Source organism: Mercenaria mercenaria, chromosome 7, assembly GCF_021730395.1.
Source record: "Mercenaria mercenaria strain notata chromosome 7, MADL_Memer_1, whole genome shotgun sequence".
NCBI lineage: Eukaryota > Metazoa > Mollusca > Bivalvia > Venerida > Veneridae > Mercenaria > Mercenaria mercenaria.
In genome coordinates, this window is record NC_069367.1 from 24,671,796 (window position 1) to 24,694,114 (window position 22,319).

General features: G+C 34.0%; 1 protein-coding gene across 3 annotated transcripts; it reads left to right on the forward strand.

Moving 5' to 3' along the window:
- The first annotated feature begins 1,610 nt into the window (after positions 1-1,610).
- Positions 1,611-18,262, forward strand: LOC123554690 (uncharacterized). 3 transcript variants are annotated; one of them, XM_053547808.1, is made up of 10 exons: positions 1,611-1,791; positions 13,559-13,650; positions 14,171-14,273; positions 14,742-14,847; positions 15,191-15,304; positions 15,840-15,947; positions 16,203-16,288; positions 16,768-16,843; positions 17,497-17,577; positions 18,110-18,262. In XM_053547808.1, exons 1-10 carry the CDS (start codon positions 1,739-1,741, stop codon positions 18,152-18,154), a joined length of 864 nt encoding a protein of 287 aa, XP_053403783.1. In that variant the 5' UTR covers positions 1,611-1,738; the 3' UTR covers positions 18,155-18,262. The 3 variants fall into 3 exon arrangements, with proteins under 3 accessions (XP_053403783.1, XP_045200910.2, XP_053403782.1); XM_045344975.2 differs by lacking the exons at positions 13,559-13,650; positions 14,171-14,273; positions 14,742-14,847; ... (4 more) ...; positions 17,497-17,577; positions 18,110-18,262 and adding exons at positions 2,198-2,289; positions 2,971-3,073; positions 3,510-3,615; ... (4 more) ...; positions 6,460-6,540; positions 7,062-7,219 and having other exon boundaries at positions 1,633-1,791; XM_053547807.1 differs by lacking the exon at positions 1,611-1,791 and adding an exon at positions 12,991-13,147.
- Positions 18,263-22,319: the final 4,057 nt, after the last annotated feature.

Genomic DNA, 22,319 nt, shown 5'->3' on the forward strand with positions numbered 1-22,319 from the left:
CTATATAACTTGTCAAGTAGTTTTGATATATTTGCAAAACACCTACTAAGATAGTGACAATGGGTTTTCCAGCTATCTTATTTTGGATCAAAGTCTATCTGCTTTTACAAACACTTCTAAAATCATGATTGAATTTGTACAAACTGGCACAAATGTAAAAAGTCAAGGGTACAAATTTTAGAAAGGCTAAATGTGATCTTCGCAGCCTGAGGACTACTGCCAGAAATTCCTCAAAATGTTTATCTTACAACAAGAAGGCCTATTTGCATTGGAATTGTATAACTCTTACATTTATCAATTACTATGTATGCATACTGAAGCAGACCCGAATGAAATTCGAACAATTCTACATGTTTTGTTTTCTTTACGAGATTCAGTTGATGTTTTTCGTCACCGAGACTAAGTAGTATTTACATTATGGTAAGTTAATTAAATTTTGCATCCGAAATTCATTAAGATTGTTTAAACTGCCAACACTATTTACGTTGTTTTTGTGATACAAACTTAATTAACTTTAGATTAACAAGCATTCTTTTCATTCATTCTTGTACCTGTTTCAAGTACTGTACGAAAACACATTTCTAATTAACGTTACATTTTCCACAGTCTGATTCACAGAAAAGAACAGAACATATATTTCATTATTCACACTTGATTTTGTTCTTTGGCCTACTATTATTTACCTGACCAATTCATTTTAGCTGAAACATTAGTGGAAGGGCTAAGGTAAGGTAGTGGACACGGCAATTTACGGGCTTTTACGCATTCTCATCAGACAATTCGGCATTCCCCGAACGTAGATGTAGCTCAATGTTTTCACGGCTGTATGAACGATGCCGAAATCATATGTTTTATGTAATTTGTAAAGTATTTTACAGGTATATTTTATTATTATTATTATTATTACATGTATTATTATTATTATTATTATTGCCATCATCATCGTCATCCTCATTATCATCCTCATTATTATAATTATTATCATCATTATTGCACAATAGGGATTGAAACAAATGGTTCAAACTTAGTAAGAAATTGAACCGAAACATCGGTGGAAAGGAATGAACTCGTCAGGTAATTGTGCCAACATTATTATTATTATTATCATTTATTATTATCATCATCGTCATTATTATTATTTTTTTTATATTATCATCATCGTCATTATTATTATTATCATTTATTATTATCATCATCGTCATTATTATTATTATCATTTATTATTATCATCATCGTCATTATTATTATTATCTATTATTATCATCATCGTCATTATTATTATTATCATTTATTATTATTATTATTATTATCATCATTCTTATTATTATTATTATTATTGTTATTATAAATCATTTTACAGTATAAATTGAAAGAAATGATATATAACCAAAACACCTTTTACAAGGAATAATCCCGTCAGGCAATTGTGACAACGTTATGACGTCACGTCCGTAGTATTTTGTTTCTTTAAACGAATGGAATGCAAAAGCCTTTATTTTTCTTTCAGTTTTCTTTGAATAAATATTTGAAGGAGAATTATTTAATTCAAATTCCACGTCATTACGTTTCAAAACGTTTGACAATGCTCATATCCAAGTCACGTTTTCCGAGACTTCAAACGTTACTTCACCCGACGTTGACGTTGTATCTTAGCGATGTTTCATTGACGTTAGCATCAACTAGCGAGTACATCTACACAAGCGAATTTTAAGCGATATTTTAGCTATTTATTCGAGATATGGAGACAATTTTAATTCCAAGAGTATCTACATTGACGAAAGATATGGAAATGTAAATGAACCTGTTTGAATTTATCGATATTTTCATCTAAAAGTTTATTTATTTTCAATTTGAAAATTTGTATCTGTTCATATACATTGCAAATAAAGCAATATGTTTTCTTGTAACTTTTGTTTGAGTCTGACAAGATTCAGTAATTGGCATCCTTCAGGAATAAAGTTATATTTTTTTTGTAACTGCAAATTAAATGAATTACTTCGAATTAATTTAATTAATTCATTGTAAAAAATAATAATTTTTTATGTTTTTGAGGATACTGCAATAGAACTCAGTTAGAAAATGATGACGTTTTGTCTCAATGTTTGTACATCAAATTGCAAGAAATAAATTGAAGGAAAACTACGAAAAACGAGACCACACAAAGAAGAAATATTCAGTCCAATTACATTTTTTTCAGATTTTCCGATCTTGTAAAGTTTTCTGCCGTGACTGGTTATGTTCCAAGTGTTATCCCGACATCATCTTTTGAGAACTATCCAAATAAGCGTGGTATGTACATTACTAAACTGCTTTTATTTTAATTACATTATAAACAAATATACTGTTCCATTTTTTTTTCTATTTAAATACGTATTATGCCCAGCTTTTCAGACTTCTCCCTTCAAGCTCCCCTCCCCCACTCTAGTTTTTAGTTTTTCAGCCTTTCAACTATGCTTATTTCAATTTCTGAAGTCATATGATTTTATACTTCATTATTTAGTCTCGATCTCTCCACGTTCTCTATTCACTTGATTTCTTTCTTTTTTCTCTTCATGTCTTGTAACTGTTTCATTTCCTCCTCTGACACGGTGTCATTCTGTGTCTAAAATCCTATTTTCCCATTCTTCTTCTTGATTTGTTCTTCTTTAACCCTTAGTATGCTAGATAAATTGTGGTCTGCTGGAAATGTCGTCTGCTGAAATTGTAAAGTTCATTCAATTTGCTCCAAAATTGGAAGAAATATTGTCAGAGTAGCAAACAGCTTGGAACCTGATCAGACGCCGATCGGCGTCTGATCTGGTTCTAAGCTGTTTGCAAAGGCTGTTAAATTCGCCTGCAGCAGGCTAAGGGTTAAATAATGTTCTGTCTATATAACTTTTTCATATCTTTACGTCTTAAAGTTGTTCTCTGTCTGAATTCTTCTCATTTTCTATGTCTTAGAATTCTTCTGTCTTCTCTCTTTGTCTCTAGACAACAGGCTGACAAGTTTCTTACTTTCTTTGAGAAACTCAGTACTCAGGAAGTCAAGAGCAGATTACGAAACCATTAGCAATGACGAATTCAAATACACATTGTAAGAATCTTTTCTACAATTTCAATCTTTCTTCAACATATATCATGCTCGTCTAGAGAAAATTAAATGATGTATGCCTCCAGATTTATGTGATTTTTCCGAGATAACGAAAGCAAGCGTATTTGTTAGAATAGGAAATAAAAAGTACAAACAACGTGATTCATAACCACTTATGGTCAGTACAGCATGTAGCGTTATTTGCACAGTAAATACTTGTAAAATATCAACTTAAATAATGCTGATTTATACAACATTGCCTTTTTATACTATAGTAAGACATTTTTATACTGCGACATACCCCTTTGGAAATATTGCCTTACTTAAAAAGCTCTTCACGTCTTAAACCTTAGTATTTTGTTACACGAATGTATTTCTTTCTTAGCATGATAGTCAGTAAAAATACATTTTATATGAAAAATACATTTAATATGAACAGGTTTTCATCTGAGACGAGATCAGAGTTAAGAGAGCGCAAGAAGGCATTAGTTCAGTTGGTTAAGAAACATGAGGCAGCGGTGCTGGCTCTGAGAGAAGCTGGAATGGTATGTTCTTTCATTTATGTATTGAAATAGTTGTGTAGTCGTGTGCATTAACTGCACCCAATAGTAATTTCTCGACAATTTTCGTCAAACACCGTTAAATGTTTATTATTAGAGTTTATTATCTTCCATTCCATTAGGCTAAGAAGCACATGATGAAATGTCGATCATCGATTACCACTTGGTACTGCACCTGACCACTTTGGTCTAGGAGACGGAAATGACCGATGTTTAACGATATTGAAAAAAATAATTTGAGAATGTATTTTGAATAATGATCGACTTAAATATCAATTATATTAAATATTGTCCTATATTAGTAAGTTTAATGAAATACGTGTTATTCGCAGCTAATGTAGACCGAAGCATGAAATGTCTTAAATATAATGTTTCTTGATAAGGTTAAAGGATGTTGTCCTATTCAAAAATATTTACAGAAATGTTGGAAATCAAAGGATAAGGTTGAGAAGTACAGACTGATATTAGAGACACAGAGATCTGCACTGAAATACAATCAAGATGAAATGAAAATAAGAACAGCTGCTATAAAGGTAACTGCTGTATTATGTTACTTTCAAACAGCTCAGTTCTGTTTGTAGATATTTCATATTGTATGATGTATTTAATATTGACCCTTTAAAGAGTGTTGTTGTATGGTAAGGTAAAACAAAGTCAGCTTAAAGTGTGCTTCCACTAAAAATTCAGGTACTGGAATGCTGCAACTCTTACTGCGGCCGTCTGTTTGAGCTTCCGGTCACTTTTCCTTCCGCGACATATTTGCGCTTCTTATGCACGACACACATGCTATTTTTCGCGACATATTAACCCTTTTTTATCCGAGAAACCTAAACGCTTCTTATCCGCGACACATTGACGCTTTTTATCCGCAACATATTGCCGCTTCTTATCCGCGACACGTTGACGCTTCTTATCCGCGACACATTGACGCTTCTTATCCGCGATATATTGCCGCTTCTTATCCGCGACACGTTGATGCTTCTTATCCGCGACACATTGACGCTTGTTATCCACGACATATGTCCGTTTCTTAGCTGCGACACGTTGACGCTTCTTATCCGCGACACATTAACGCTTCTTATCCGCGACAAACACTCTTTATATATTTTGATAATTAACTTATATTCGAACTGTTTCAGGATATGGAAATTGTGTTTGACAAATGGATGGCCGTTCACGAAAAGCATCATGTTGGATTTGAGACAAAATTCCTTGAAGAAATAAAATACAGAGAGAAAATACAGAGAGTATGTTTATATATATTTATTTTTATAATAATTATTATGTTGTCACGTTTGCTCTTAATGATGCTCAAAAAGATGCTCAAAAAGATGAAAGTTTACATTTGTTTAAAGCTATTTTTCTCAGTGCTCAACAATGGATCTGTGTAAACCTGACATATAAATACAACAAAGCTTAATATATTTCGTATGCTTTTCGGTGCACGCACAAAAGATTCAAGTCTCAACCTCTTATAATGCTTGTCTCATTGCAAACACATCTTACACTATGTAGATTTCTAAGCTGCTAGTTGTGCCAAAATACTGTCAAACCTGAAATGCTTTTGTTCTGTAGATTTCCAAAGACATTGAAATTGACGTACGTGAGATGTTAACCGAATCAATCCGAATGATGATGAACAGTAACAAACAGTGTGTAAGGTGAGAAATCTGGACAAACAGTATCATTTTAACCTTTAGCCTGCTAAATTTCTATAATAGACTGGTCCATCATTCAAATTGGGCAGAACCATTTATTATTCAAAGGGACATTCACTGAAAATTTACTGACTGAATAGCGACCAATGCAAACCATGATCAGCTTGTACGGACGTGTAGGCTGATTTTGGTCTGCACTAGTCGCAAAGGCATAATCACTTGCTGGTAGCAGGCTAAAGGTTAAAGACGTGAATGATGACATTAAGCTATTTAATATTTGCTGGCATTTTCTGATTCAGACGAACGCTAGGTATAGATTTAAGATTATAAAAGCATACAGTCTATAACTTAGAATTAGACCAACTGTCTAAAAAACAAAAGGTGGCATGAAAATGCCATTATCTTCATAATACATGTAATCACCAGGAACTCTCTAACTCAAGTTAAAGTCATGGTAAGTCAGTTCCTTTTTATTTACAGTGAAACAGATATCAGTAAACTTTCCAAGCAACTGTACAGTCAGACAAGCCGTTCATACAAGTTCACCCTAGCTCAGGTTTGTTTGTTATAACTAATGAATATATAGTCTTGAATGAGTTATGTTCATTGACATTTATTAATTAGGTTTATATGTGTTTGTCAGTTCAACATATCGGTGTTTGAAAGTTCAACTGATCGGTGTTTGACAGTTTAGTAAATATCTGTGTTTGAAGGTGATTATAGCTGTTTTTAAATGTTTAAATTAATCCTGTTATCCCAGTTGCGTTTTTTTTTTGTCTAGTTTTTATTAAGGGACACTATTTGAAGAAACACTTATATTCTAAAATATATCGATTTCAAAGCCTTGACTAGAATTTCTAAAACAGGTGTATTCTGAATAGTGTGCATGTACACTAGCTATGCGCACTAAATCCTGTTGTTGCTTTTTTTCTTGAGTGCAGTCCTCGGATTTTCCAACTAAGATTACAAACATCACCCGTGCTATTCACCTGGCACGCTAAATAATCAGGCAGTTTTCTGGAATTGGAGCTTATTCTATATCTTGTACTACCCCCGTATAAAATCACAAACATTCTTTTGAATGTACTGTAGAAGCCGCCAAGGTCAGTGTAACAAGATACAATTCAACTCTTTAAGGTTATAAAATATATGACTTGTTTATTGATTGCAGAACATACCATGTCAGAAAGTCTGGATTGAGAAGTCACAATACGAAAACAGCAGCGTGTGTGCAGGAGACATAAAAAGAAAGGTAACGAATTGAATTATTTTAACTTAAAGTTTATAGCACGTGCAGATTCTCAGTTTGGTAGATATTCCTATTTTGATATGAGAATTGCAGTTAAATGACTATTTCACGTAATATCTAACAAACACCCTTAATTAATAGTGAGCAGCGATGCCGTAAATCACAATCGGTTATTTCCGTGCGATTACGTAATTTCCGACTCTTCAGCCATGACCATAATAACCAAAGAATGCCGAAAAAGTTTACGAAGGATACGTTTACAAACGGAAATTGCCGATTGTCACTACGGGTCCATTATCATAAAACCTGCATACATAAAATTTCATTTGAAATATGATATTATATTGTCTGACAGGTTCATATTTCCCAGTTGCTTCTGCCAATTTAAATAACTTTTTACTTAATCATGAGTCATTCTAAAGTAAGACGTATATGTTCAACAGCACATGCCTGTATTAACATTCTAGAAAACGTTTAGGATTTATGTGAATATGAAAATAAATTCGCATCTTTTCCTATTTCAGATCAAACATGCAGATCAGACTGTTCGGGAAGAGAAGATAGATTGAAGACCGTCTGTGAATTTATTGTTTGTTACAGAATGAATCTAAAGTTTATATTTATTATTCTATTGGAAAAAAAGAGCATCTACACAAATATTAAATATGTATTTGTCTCGAAAGTCTGTCTTGTTTTATAAATTGTCCATAAGTTTTTGGCGTGTATTAAATTTCGTACGTCTGCATCTATACGTGTAGAAAACCATGTACACATTTCAACAGGCCTTTAATTTTTTTTTTAGTATAGTCGCCACCAGTTGCCCATATGGGCGACTCCTCCAAAAGAATGTTAGTGATTATTTAGGTTTACGAGGATAGTGCAAACAAACAGAAGTTGCTTTAATTACAGATGCTTCTCCCTTGTTCTTTAAGTTGTAAATTAGCCTACAAAAACCTCAATTTTAAGTTCGCAAAAGTAGGCATACAGTAATCAAACCGTTCCTCCGTGCCCGCCCGACCCAACTTTGCTTGCCCGGAGCATAACTTTAAAAGCGCACAAAAGATTGAATTCAAACCTGACAAATAGGTAGATGTTAATAAGTTTGAGTTCAGTGCCCAATATCATAACACAAATGTCAGTATTTTAACCCTTACCCTGCTAAATATCTAAAATGGACTGGTCCATCATTCAATTTGGGCCATACCACTTATTATTCAAAAGGGTGTTCACAGAAAAATTACTGACTGGATAGCGAACAGTGCAGACCATGATCAGACTGCACGGATGTGCAGGCTGATCTTGGTCTGCACTGGTCGCAAAGGCAGAATCACTTGCCGCCAGCAGGCTGAGGGTTAAAGTAATTCCACTTTTTCATTATTCTTGTGCTTCCTTTATCTGGAACATAACGTGAGAACTAAGCAACGGCTTGGCTTATAGATATAGCTGACAAGGAGGAGGAGAGAAGTGCACAATAGCCATAACTCTATAATCAGTAATTTATGAGTTATATCCCTTTTTCATCTTTTCTTGCCTACCAATGTTCTCAGTTATTATAGACGATAATCAAACACATCTTTAATTAAGAGAATTATAAAGGAAACATTCATAGACGAACACCTTGAGTTTTTATGTGTATGTCTTTGTTCCACATTTATCTATTTTAAAAGTCCTGTATAAGAATCATTAAAAAAAATCTTCAGTTTCTTTTGCTATATATTTAAAGGAAGTTGTGAACAGAGGCTCGTGTCAATTAAAACCATGTATGAAATGACAATGACCAGGTAATTTATCATGCTCTGCAGTTGCGCAACATGCAAGCAAAAACAATACCAGCACCTACAATGTTTCTTATAACTATCATTTCTGCCATCGTGTTTTTTTTCAAGATGCTAACTTTTTGCACTCAGAGAAGTTTCAGACTAATTAACCCATATTTATGATAGCATTTTTGCATTTCTGCACTGCACTGACTGAACTCTAGACAGTTGTATTTTTTCTTAATGAACTTCTGTTTTTATTTCTGTTCATTTATTACGATGGAAATTCATATCAAACAATTATTGTTATCTATGATGTTTCTGACACGAAATTACGACAATTGTTTAAACATGTAATGTTTTCTGATTAGTCAAGTCGCAATCGTGAAACATCGGGTATTTCCCTATTCTCCGTATAAAATAGGTCTATTGGGTAGCTTAAAAGCTAAGGTAAAGTCCGTTCTCCCTGGCAATTCGACGAAAGGCATCCGCATTTCGACTCTTTATTGAGAAAGTGCTCGCACACTTTAAGGAAATTCTGCAAGGAATTAACGTTGTGGCATGATGACGATGAACAGATATAAGGGTAAAATTTGAAAAACATGAAATAAAACATATATTTATTTATCTTTTTACGAGTCCATATACTCTTTCTCACTTTTGTCCCGTATCTAGCAAGTTTCCATATGTATATGTTCACAAAGGATTTTATCGTTAGCGTCATGGATGTTGCTGCAGTACTTCACGTTTACAGAATCAAGTTTGCTTTTAAGCAACTTTGACAGACGATAAGAAGTTTAAAATTAACTTTAAACATCTAAGTGTCGGCATGGCTTTTATCATTTGACTGACTCAGTGGGTCTTATGATAAATGTGGGAGATAGATTGCATAAAGTGATAAGTGAAAAACAGCAATAAAACAAAATCCTTTCGAAATAGCATAGAATCCTTTCGAAATAGCATAGAACGCAACCAAGCAAAAAATAGCAGCCTCGATTTAGTCTATTCGTGAGTGCAAAAACTATCACGTCACCTAGCACCGGTTTGAGCAAAATTCAACGATAATAAACTGAATGGACTATACCAAAAGGCTAGAAAATACAGAAAAGAACAAATGTGTCAGAAGTACAAGTAAATGCAGAATTTTGATTAGTATGATAATTATTTATGTAGGTGATCGAAAACCAAATTACATTACTTGTATTACACATGCCTGCAGCCAGTTGTACTTCTCCGACGTTCAGGAAAATTCATGATTGTTAATAGCTTTCAACTCTTTCAATGCTTTCAACTGAATTATAAAATAACTAGGTCGCGACGTATCCAAGGAATTTTGAGCTGCATTAGTGATGACCATCAGTAAGAAGGGCTGTAGGCATCCGTTTTGAAACAACAGATCTGTGTTCTTGGCATCCGTCACATGAGAAACTACGGGAACACATTGTTTATTGTAGCATCATGTAACACCTCGATATAAACATCCTTTAGTAGGACAACCAACATGGATTCCGGAAACGATGCTCTTGCAAGACCAGCTCCTATCAACGACCGAAGACATTGCTTCAATAGTAGCCAAAGGAAGGCATATAGACATTATACTGTTTGATTTCGTCAAGATATTTGACAATTTGCCTCATGAAAGACTATTCCAAAAACTAGAAATAACTAGAGAGTGAGTGAGAGACTACATCGTGAAATATATTCGATCGTTCCCCGATCAACAATGGCAACAAGTTGTTCTTTACGGTTAAAAGTCAACAGCAGCTCGCGTCATATTCGGAGTTCCACAGGACTCTCCTCTGCATTGCCTATGTGATTATAGGATCCCTTATCGAGCCATACCAATCTGAGCTGTTTGCATACAAGAGTCTGCTTTTCAATGACAATGAAAAACTGCAAACTCTGACCTCCTTAAACAGGATTTGATTGCCCGAGAGTCATAGGAAGGAAGTTGGCATATAAGTTAGAACCTAACAAAGTGCACAAGTACCGGAATTGAACCATACAATCAGAACAACCTCTCTACGAAAGTGTTAGCTTGTCATTGAAGCTGGATTTCTTTTAAATCTGCTTCTAAAATTGAAGCTTTCGAAATAACCGTCAAAACCAAAGACCAAAGATGACTTATCGAAAATCCAAGATATCTAACTTAAATGATGTCCGTACAAAACCTTATAACCATGCCCAGGCATGAAAGAATGCCGAAAAGACAAATATAAACCACAACAAAAGACAACAGCAATTAAAAGCGCACATTAAACAAGTTAAAAGTAATGCAACAACCGTGTATGAGTCATGATAAAAGAAACAATGTATATAATATTCATTTCATTTATCATTAAAGAGACAGTTGTCATGTCAAACAGAATCTTACTACACGTAGACCATTCACAAATTCAATCATAAAGGTAAACGCTAGTACGATATTTCAAAATCTTAATTCACTACAACATTCAAAGCTGCACATGCCAAACTAGATTAGTCTTAACAAAGTTGTCCGGTTTTATGCTGATAAGATACATAAGAAAATCACAATTTAATCAGCAACCTTGCAATGCAAAGAGACAAGGTTGCAGCACATACCTACCAAGCTAGTCAATCGCAGTTGTAGCTCAATAAAACCATATATTTCAAGCCTTTTAGTGTTAATGTATCCGTCTTCAAAATCTAAAAACCTGCAAAGTTAGCCTAAACAACGATAACGCTATTAGATTATAAATAAATACACCATGCCACAAATTCTGGACAGGAAAAAAAGAGCTGTTTTAATGCAAAAATATAAAAAGAGACGTGATATAACCATTTACTTATTTATTCTGTTGGGTTTAACGTCGCACCGACAAAATTATAGGTCATATGACGACTTTCCAGCTTTGATGGTGGAGGAAGACCCTGGTTACATTTTAATCATTTTACCTCAAGGTTTATAGAAAGTGCAGATTCACTATATACAGCTTTGTTGAGATTCTTATTTTACTATGAGAAACTATTACTTATCACTTGATTCTTATTTCATTATGAGAAAGTATTACTTATCACTTGATTCTTACTTCACTATGAGAAGGTATTACTTATCACTTGATTCTTATTTTATTATGAGAAGGTATTACTTATCACTCGATTCTTATTTCATTATGAGAAAGTATTACTAATCACTTGATTCTTATTTCATTATGAGAAAGTATTACTTATCACTTGATGATTTGATATAAACCTAACAAGAAGTGATTAGCAAGTGATTACAATGTTGCTTCATTAATACTTATCATGCTAGACAAGACTGATTCTGCCTTTGCGGCCAGTGTAGATCATGATCAGCCTGCACACCTGTGCAGTCCGATAATGACCTGCACTCTTAGCTATTCAGTCAGTATCTTTTTGGTAAGAACCCCTTTTAACAATTAATGGTACTGTCCAAATTGGAAGATGGACATATTTATTATAGAAATTTAGCGGGGTAAGGTTCAAAATATTATTGCTGCCTGCCAGGTACATATTTCCATAGGAAAACACATTTTTTTTGTCATTGAAAAAAGAAACAACAACAACACAGCAACTCTTTACTTAATTGTCACTCTTATTTAAGAAACAGTTTATGTTCAGTTGCACATGTTTGTTATAACATTTTACAAAAGTAACTTTAAGTTCAATACAATAATGAGTACAAGTGGATATAGACGGTACCGTAATTCTAGGATTACGGAAGTTCTGTATTCCTAGACAACCCTACGAGGATAGGCTAGGATTACGGAAGTATTTAAAAGGCATCAACTATATATAACTCACTATCCCTTCATTTCGTAAGCATCAGTTACCACTGGACCACCTAATGTGAAACATGAAGTGCGAAATGTGAAATGTGAACTGTGAAGTCCCTATCGGTCTTTCGTACATTTGCAAACCAGTTACATATGCTGCAACCTTAAAGGTAACACTGGAGATAAGATATTTTCATAATAGGTAATTAAGTAGGAGTAATAAAGATAACACTTTCATAACCATTTTACGTAGCACTTTCGGTTCATAAGGTAACTGCACTAAAGGTAACAGCTTTAAGTCATAAGGTAAAACTGACTGACCACAAAGGTAATGCTTGCGTGTCTCTCATTTACCATGTACTGATACACATTCCTCTCATCTGCTTTAAACCATATTATATTTAGGAACTTTGTAATTGGTCTTCTTCTTCTTCTTCTTCTTCTTATTATTATTATTATTATTGCACATTAGGGATTGAAACAAATGGTTCAAACGTAATAAGAAATTGGCCCGAAACATCGTTAAAAAGGAAATAACTCGTCAGGTAGTTGTGCCCGCATTATTATTACTATAATTATAATTATTATTATTATCATTGTTGTTATTATTATTATTATTATTATTATTATTGTACAGTATGAATTTGAAAGAAATGATATATAACCAAAACACCTTTTACAAGGAATAATCCCGTCAGGCAATTGTGACTACGTTATGACGTTGATGCCGTCACGTTTAGACAACGACATTACGTTCGTAGTATTATTTCTTTAAACGAATGGAATGCAAAAGCCTTTATTTTTCTTTTACTTTTCTTTGAATAAATATTTGTAGGAAAACTATTTAATTCAAATTCCACGCCATTACATTTCAAAACGTTTGACAATGCTCATTTCCAAATCACGTTTACCGAGACTTAAAACGTTATTTCACCCGACGTTGACGTCGTGTCTTAGCGACGTTTCATTGACGTTAGCATCAACTAGCGAGTACATCTACACAAGCGAATTCTAAGCGATATTTTAGCGATTTATTCGAGATATGGAGACAATTTTCATTCCAAGAATATCTACATTGACGAAAGATATGGAAATGTAAATGAATCTGTTTGAATTTATCGATATTTTCATCTAAAAGTTTATTTATTTTCAACTTAAAAATTTGTGTCTGTTCATATACATTGCAAATAAAGCAATATGTTTTCTTTTGTTTGAGTCTGAAAAAATTCAGTAATTGGCATCCATTAGGAATAAAGTTATATTTTTCTGTAACTGCAAATGTGTATAAAATTTTCAAAATTAAATTAAACTAATTACTTTGAATTAACTAAATTAATTCATTGTAAAAAAATAATATTTTCGAAGACACTGCAATAGAACTCAGTTAGAAAATAATGACTTTTTCAATGTTTGTACATCATATTGCAAGAAATAAATTGAAGAAAAACTACGAAAAACGAGACCACACAAAGAAGAAATATTTACTCTAATTACATTTTTTTCCAGATTTTCCAATCTTGCAAAGTTTTCTGCCGTGACTGGTTATATTCCAAGTGTCATCCCGACATCACCTTTTGAAAACTATCTAAATAAGCGTGGTATGTACATTACTAAACTGCTTTATTTTACTTACAGTATAAAAAAAACATACTGTTTTATTATTTTTTTTATTTTTCATTTAAATACGTACTATGCCCAGCTTTTTAGACTTCTCCTTTCGAGCCCCCCCCCCCCCCCCCCCACTATTTCTCCAGCCTTTCAACTATGCTTAATTATTTCAATTTCTCAAGTCTTCTCAACACGGCATACGATTTTATACTCCATTATTTAGTCTCATTCTCTCTTTGTACTCTGTTGTCTTGATTTCTTTCTACTTGTTTTCTCTCTATGTCATGTACATGTAGTAACTGTTTCATTTCCTCCTCTGACACGGTGTCATTCTGTGTCTAAAATCCTATTTCCCATTCTTCTTCTTCATTTATTCTTCTTCTTCTTTAAATAATATTCTATCTATATATAGTTTGTCCTTTCCTTTATGTCTTAAAGTTGTTCTCTGTCTGAATTCTTCTTATTTTCTTTGTCTTAAAATTCTTCTCTCTTTTCTCTCTGTGTCTCTAGACAACAGACTGACAAGTTTCCTACGTTCTTTGAGAAACTCTGTCCTCAAGAAGTCAAGAGCAGACTATGAAACCATTAGTTATGACGAATTCAAATACACATTGTAAGAACCTTTTCTACAATTTCAAGTTTTCTTCAACTTGTATCATGCTCTTCTAAAGAAAATGTAATGATGTATGTTCCAGATTTATGAGATTTTTCCGAGATTACGAAAGTAAGTTTATTTGTCAGAAACAGGAAATGAAAAGTAAAAACAATGTGATTCGGTTACTTCTAAGCATAACCACTCGTGTGGCCAGTAAAGTATGTTGACATTCACCTACTGCGTTGTTTGTGCAGTAAATACTTTCAAAATATCAACTTTTATAATACTGATTTTTTATCATAACAACATTGCTTTTTCATACAGACATTTTTCATATTATGATATGCCCCTTTGAAAATAATATCTTATTTAAAAAAACTCTCCACTTCGTACACCTTAGGTCTTCGTTATACGAATGTATTACTTTCTGAGCAGGATAACTGGTAAAAGTACATTTTATATGAAAAATACATTTTACATGAACAGGTTTTCATCTGAGACGAGATTAGAGTTAAGAGAGCGCAAGAAAGCATTAGTTCAGTTGGTTAAGAAACATGAGGCTGCGCTGTTAGCTCTGAGGGAAGCTAGAATGGTATGTTCTTTCATTTTTGTATTTTTACAGTTGTGTAGTCGTGCTCATGAACTGCACCAAGTCGTAATTTCTCGACAATTTTTGTCAAACACCGGTAAATGTCGATTGATATACTGCACCTGACCACCTTGGTCTAGGATTCGGAAATAATCGATGTTTAACGATTTAGTAAATTAATTTGAGAATGTATTTTCAATAATTTTGGGCTTTTAATATTAGATATTGACATGTTAAATGTATATCATTTTCGCAACTGATGTAGACCGAAGCCTGAAATATCGTTTTATTAGCACGTGTTTCTTGATAAGTTAAAGGATGTAGTCTCATTCAATACTATTTACAGAAATGTTGGAAATCGAAGGATAAGGTTGAGAAGTACAGACTGATATTAGAGACACAGAGGTCTGCATTGAAATACAACCAAGATGAATTGAGAATAAGATCCGCTGCTATAAAGGTAGATGTTATGTTATGCTCCATTCATAACAGTTTTTGTTCATCCTGTTTGCAAATCTTTCGAGTTTCGAGTTCAAATCTTTCCCGAAATTATGATGACTGGCTTAAAGTGCACATTGTATTAAGAAAATGCAATCTACCAATATGATGTTAGGTAAAGTAAAAAAAGTCAGATTAACAAGCGCTTTCACTGAATATTCTACAAAGCGGTCTAATGCTGCGAGGAGGCACAGCTAAATTGGAAGCTGCTGTCTTCTTTCTGAGCTACCGCGCTCTTATCTGCGACACAATACTACTTCTTATCCGTAACACAGACACTTCTTATCTGCGACATTTTGACGCTTCTTATCTGTGCCACAATGCCACTTTTTCTTCTTATCCTCGACACATTTTACCACTTCTTATCCGTAACTCAAACTCTGCTTATCCGCGATACATTAGCACCATTTATCTGCGATACATTTGACGCTTCTTATCCGCGACCAAACAATCTTTATATATATTTTGATAATAAAGTTACATTCGTACTGTTTCAGAACATGGAAATTATGTTTGACAAATGGATGGCCATTCATGAAAAGGATCATATTGGATTTAAGACAAAATTCCTTGAAGAAATAAAATACAGAGAGAAAATACAGAGAGTATGTTCATTTTTTCTTTATTTTTATAATAATTAATTTTTTTCAATGCCCAATGGATCTGTGTAAATCTGAATATAACCACATATATAAAACCATAACTTAATAGATTTCGTATGCCTTTCGGCACACGCACGAAAAATTCAAGTACCAACCTTTTAAAATGCTTGTCTCATCGAAACACATTTTACACTGTGAAGATTTCTTAGCTGCTAGTTGTCGCCATACTGTCAAACCTGAAATGCTTTTGTTCTGTAGATTTCCAAAGACATTGAAATTGACATACGTGAGATGTTGACAGAATCAATCCGATTGATGATGAACAGTAACAAACAGTGTGTAAGGTGAGAAATCTGGACTTACATTATCATTTTAACCTTTAGCCTGCTAAATTTCTATAACAGACTGGTCCATCATTCAATTTGGGCAGTGCCATTTATTATTCAAAGGGGCGTTCACTGAAAATTTACTGACTGAATAGCGACCAGTGCAAACCATGATCAGCTTGTACGGACGTGTAGGCTGATTTTGGTCTGCACTAGTCGCAAAGGCATAATCACTTGCTGGTAGCAGGCTAAAGGTTAAAGACGTGAATAATAAGTATCAGCTAATTAATATTTGCTGGCATTTTCTGATCCTGACGAAAACGCTAGGTATAGATTTAAGATTATAAAAGCATACACTCTATAATTTAGAATTAGACCAACTGTCTAAAAAACAAAAGGTGGCATGAAAATGCCAATATCTTCATAATACATGTAATCACCAAGAACTCTCTAACTCAAGTTAAAGTCATGGTAAGTCAGTTCCTTTTTATTTACAGTGAAACAGATATCAGTAAACTTTCCAAGCAACTGTACAGTCAGACAAGCCGTGCATACAAGTTCACCCTAGCCCAGGTTTGTTTGTTATAACTAATGAATATATAGTCTTGAATGAGTTAAGTTCATAGACATTTGATAATTAGGTTTATATGTGTTTGTCAGTTCAACATATCGGTGTTTGAAAGTTCAACTGATCGGTGTTTGACAGTTGAGTAAATGTCTGTGTTTGAAGGTGATTATAGCTGTTTTTAAATGTTTAAATTGATCCTGTTATCCCAGTTGCGTTTTTTTCTTGTCTAGTTTTTATTAAGGGACACTATTTGAAGAAACACCTTCAAATCGGTTTAAGAGTGTTTAAAGTAATACTAGTGTTGAAATAATTGTTATCAAGTCTATCGATTTCAAAGCCTTGACTAGAATTTCTAAAACAGGTGTATTCTGAATAGTGTGCATGTACACTAGCTATGCGCACTAAATCCTGTTGTTTTTTTCTTGAGTGCAGTCCTCGGATTTTCCAACTAAGATTACAAACATCACCCGTGCTTTTCACCTGGCACGCTAAATAATCAGGCAATTTTCTGGAATTGGAGCTTATTCTGTATCTTGTACCATTCCCGTATAAAATCACAAACATTCTTCTGTACTGTAGAAGCCGCCAAGTTCAGTGTAACAAGATACAATTCAACTCTTTAAGGTTATGAAATATATGACTTGTTTATTGATTGCAGAACATACCATGTCAGAAAGTCTGGATTGAAAAGTCAAAATACGAAAACAGCAGTTTGTGGACAGGAGACATAAAAAGAAAGGTAACGAATTGAATTATTTAACTTAAGGTTTATAGCACGTGCAGAGTCTCAATTTGGTAGATTTACCTATTTTGATATGAGAATTGCAGTTAAATGACTATTTCACGTAATATATTACAAACACCCTTAATTAATAGTGAGCAGCGATACTAAGGTAATAAACCGTAAATCACAATCGGTTATTTCCGTGCGATTACGTAACTTCCGACTCTTCAGCCATGACCATAATAACCAAAGAATGCCGAAAAAGTTTACGAAGGATACGTTTACGAACGGAAATTCCGATTGTCACTACGGGTCCATTATCATAAAACCTGCATACATAAAATTTCATTTGAAATATGATATTATATTGTCTGACAGGTCCATATTTCCCAGTTGCTTTTGCCAATTTAAACAACTTTTTACTTAATCATGAGTCATTCCAAAGTAAGACGTATATCTTCAACAGCACATGCCTGTATTAAAATTCTAGAAAACGTTTAGGATTTATGTGAATATGAAAATAAATTCGCATCTTTTCCTATTTCAGATCAAACATGCAGATCAGACTGTTCGGGAAGAGAAGATAGATTGAAGACCGTCTGTGATTTTATTGTTTGTTACAGAATGAATCTATAGTTTATATTTATTATTCTATTGGCAAAAAAAGAGAATCTATACAAATATTAAATATGTATTTGTCTCGAAAGTCTGTCTTGTTTTATAAATTGTCCTTAAGTTTTTGGCGTGTATTAAATTTCGTACGTCTGCATCTATACGTGTAGAAAACCATGTACACATTTCAACAGGCCTTTAATATTTTTTAGTATAGTCGCCACCAGTTGCCCATATGGGCGACTCCTCCAAAAGAATGTAAGTGATTATTTAGGTTTACGAGGATAGTGCAAACAAACAGAAGTTGCTTTAATTTCAGATGCTTCTCCCTTGTTCTTTAAGTTGTCAATTAGCCTACAAAAACCTCAATTTTAAGTTCGCAAAAGTAGGCAAACAGTAATCAAACCGTTCCTCCGGGCCCGCCCGACCCAACTTTGTTTGCCCGGAGCATAACTTTAAAGAAGCGCACAAAGGATTCACTTCAAACCTGACAAATAGGTAGATGTGAATAAGTTTGAGTTCAGTGCCCAATATCATAACACAGTCAGTATTTTAACCCTTACCCTGCTAAATATCTAAAATGGATTGGTCCATCATTCAATTTGGGCCATACCACTTATTGTTCAAAAGGGTGTTCACTGAAAAATTACTGACTGGATAGCGAACAGTGCAGACCATGATCAGACTGCACGGATGTGCAGGCTGATCTTGGTCTGCACTGGACGCAAAGGCAGAATCACTTGCCGCCAGCAGGCTAAGGGTTAAAGTAATTCCACTTTTTCATTATCCTTGTGCTTCCCTTATATGAAACATAATGTGAGAACTAAGCAACGGCTTGGCTTATAGATATAGATGACAAGGAGGAGGAAAGTAGTGCACAATAACCATAACTCTATAATCAGTAATTTATGAGTTATATCCCTTTTTCATCTTTTCTTGTCTGCCAATTTTCTCAGTTATTATAGACGATAATCAAACAAATTTTTAATTAAGAGAATTATAAAGGAAACATTCATAGACGAACACCTTGAGTTTTTATCTGTTTGTCTTTGTTCCACATTTATCTATTTTAAAATTCCTGTATAAGAATCATTAAAAAAATTCTTCAGTTTCTTTTGCTATATATTTAAAGGAAGTTGTGAACAGAGGCTCGTGTCAGTTAAAACCATGTATGAAATGACAATGACCAGGTAATTTATCATGCCCTGCATTTACACAACATGCAAGCAAAAACAATAGCAGCACCTACAATGTTTCTTATAACTGTCATTTCTGCCATCGTGTTTTTTTTTCAAGATGCTAACTTTTTGCACTCAGAAAAGTTTCAGACTAATTAACCCATATTTATGACAGCATTTTTGCATTTCTGCATACTGCACTGACTGAACTCTAAACAGTTGCATTTTTTCTTAATGAACTTCTGTTTTGTTTCTGTTCATTTATTACGACAGAAATTCATATCAAACAATTATTGTTATCTATGATGTTTCTGACACGAAATTACGACAATTGTTTAAACATGTAATGTTTTCTGATTTTCAAGTCGCAATCGTGAAACATCGGGTATTTCCCTATTCTCCGTATAAAATAGGTCTATTGGGTAGCTTAAAAGCTGAGGTAAAGTTCGTTCTCCCTGGCAATTCGACGAAAGGCATCCGCATTTCGACTCTTTATTGAGAAAGTGCTCGCACACTTTAAGGAAATTCTGCAAGGAATTAACGTTGTGGCATGATGACGATGAACAGATATAAGGGTAAAATTTGAAAAACATGAAATAAAACATATATTTATTTATCTTTTTACGAGTCCATGTACTCTTTCTCACTTTTGTCCCGTATCTAGCAAGTTTCAATATGTATATCTTCACAAAGGATTTTATCGTTAGCCTCATGGATGTTGCTGCAGTACTTCACGTTTACAGAATCAAATTTGCTTTTAAGCAACTTTGACAGACGATAAGAAGTTTAAAATTAACTTTAAACATCTAAGTATCGGCATGGCTTTTATCATTTGACTGACTAAGTGGGTCTTGTGATGAATGTCGGAGATAGATTGCATAAAGTGATAAGTGAAAAGCAGCAATGAAACCTTTAACAAACTCCTTTCGAAATAGCATAGAACGCAACCAAGCAAAAAAAGCAGCCTCGATTTAGTCTATTCGTGAGTGCAAAAACTATCACATCACCTAGCACCGGTTTGAGCGAAATTCAACGACGATAATAAACTGAATGGACTATACCAAAAGACCAGAAAATACAGAACAGAACAAATGTGTCAGAAGTACAAGTAAATGCAGAATTTTGATTAGTATGATAATTATTTAAGTAGGTGATCGAAAACCAAATTGCATTACTTACAAGTATTAAAATGCCTGACGCCAGTTGTACTTCTCCGACGTTCAGGAAAATTCATGATTGTTAATTGCTTTCAACTCTTTCAATGCTTTCAATTGAATTATAAAATAACTAGGTCGCGACATATCCCAGGAATGGCGAGATGCATTAGTGATCACCATCTGTAAGAAGGGCGGTAGGCATTAGTTTTGAAACAACAGATCTGTGTCCGTCACATGTAAAACTACGGGAACACATTGTTAACTGTAGCATCATGCAACACTTCGGTATAAACATCCTTTAGTAGGACAACCAACATGGATTTCGGAAACGATGCTCTTGCAAGACCCAGCTCCTATCAACGACCAAATACATTGCCTCATTAGTAGACAAAGGAAGGCATACAGACATTATACAGTTTGATTTCGTCAAGATATTTGACAATGTGCCTCATGAAAGAGTACTCCAAAAACTAGTAATAACTAAAAAGTGGGGGACTATATCGTGAAATATTTTCGATCGTTCCCCGATCAACAATCGCAACAAGTTGTTCTTTACGGTTTAAAGTCAACAGAAGCTCACGTCATGTTGGGAGTTCCACAGGTCTCTCCTCTGCCTTGCCTATATCTGTGATCATAGGATCCCTTATCTGAGCTGTTTGCATACAAGAGTCTGCTTTTCAATGACAATGAAAAACGGCAAACTCTGACCTCTTTAAATTTGATTGCCCTAGAGTCATAGGAAGGAATTTGGCATACAAGTTCGAACCCAACAAGGTGCACAATTACCAGAATTGAACCATACAGAACAACTTCTCTACGAAAGTGCCAACATGTCATTGAAGCTGGATTTCTTTTAAATCTGGTTCTTAAATTGAAGCTTTCGAAATAACCGTCAAAACCAAAGACGACGATTTATCAAAATCCAAGATATCTAACTCAACATGTCCATACAAAATCTTATTAACCATGTCCAGGCATGAAAGAATGCCGAAAGGACAAATATAAACCACAACAAAAGACAACAGCAATTAAAAGCGCACATAAAACAAGTTAAAAGTAATACAACAACCGTGTATGAGTCATGATAAAAGAAACAATGTATACACTATTCATTTCATTAATCATTAAAGAGACAGTTGTCATGTCAAACAGAATCTTACTACACGTAGACCATTCACAAATTCAGTCATAAAGGTAAACGCTAGTACGATATTTCAAAATCTTAATTCACTACAACATTCAAAGCTGCACATGCCAAACTGGATTAGTCTCAACAAAAGTTGTCAGGTTTTAGGCTGATAAGATACATAAGAGAATCACAATTTAATCAGCAACCTTGCAATGCAAAGGGACAAGGTTGCAACACGTACCTACCAAACTAGTCAACCGCAGTTGTAGCTCAATAAAACCATATATTTCTAGCATTTTAGTGTTAATGTATCCGTCTACAAAACCGAAAAACCTGCAAAGTTAGCCTAAACAACGATAACGCTATAAGGTTATAAATAAACACACCATTCCAGAAAGTCTGGACAGGAAAATAAAAAAGTTTTAGTGCAAAAGATATAAATAGAGACGTGATATAACAATTTATTTATTTATTTTGTTTGGTTTAACGTCGCACCGACACGATTATAGGTCATATGGCGACTTTCCAGCTTTGATGGTGGAGGAAGACCCTGGTTACATTTTAATCATTTTACCTCAATGTTTATAGAAAGTGCAGATTCACTATATACTGTTTTGTTGAGATTCTTATTTCACTATGAGAAAGTATTACTTATCATTTGATTCTTATTTCATTATGAGA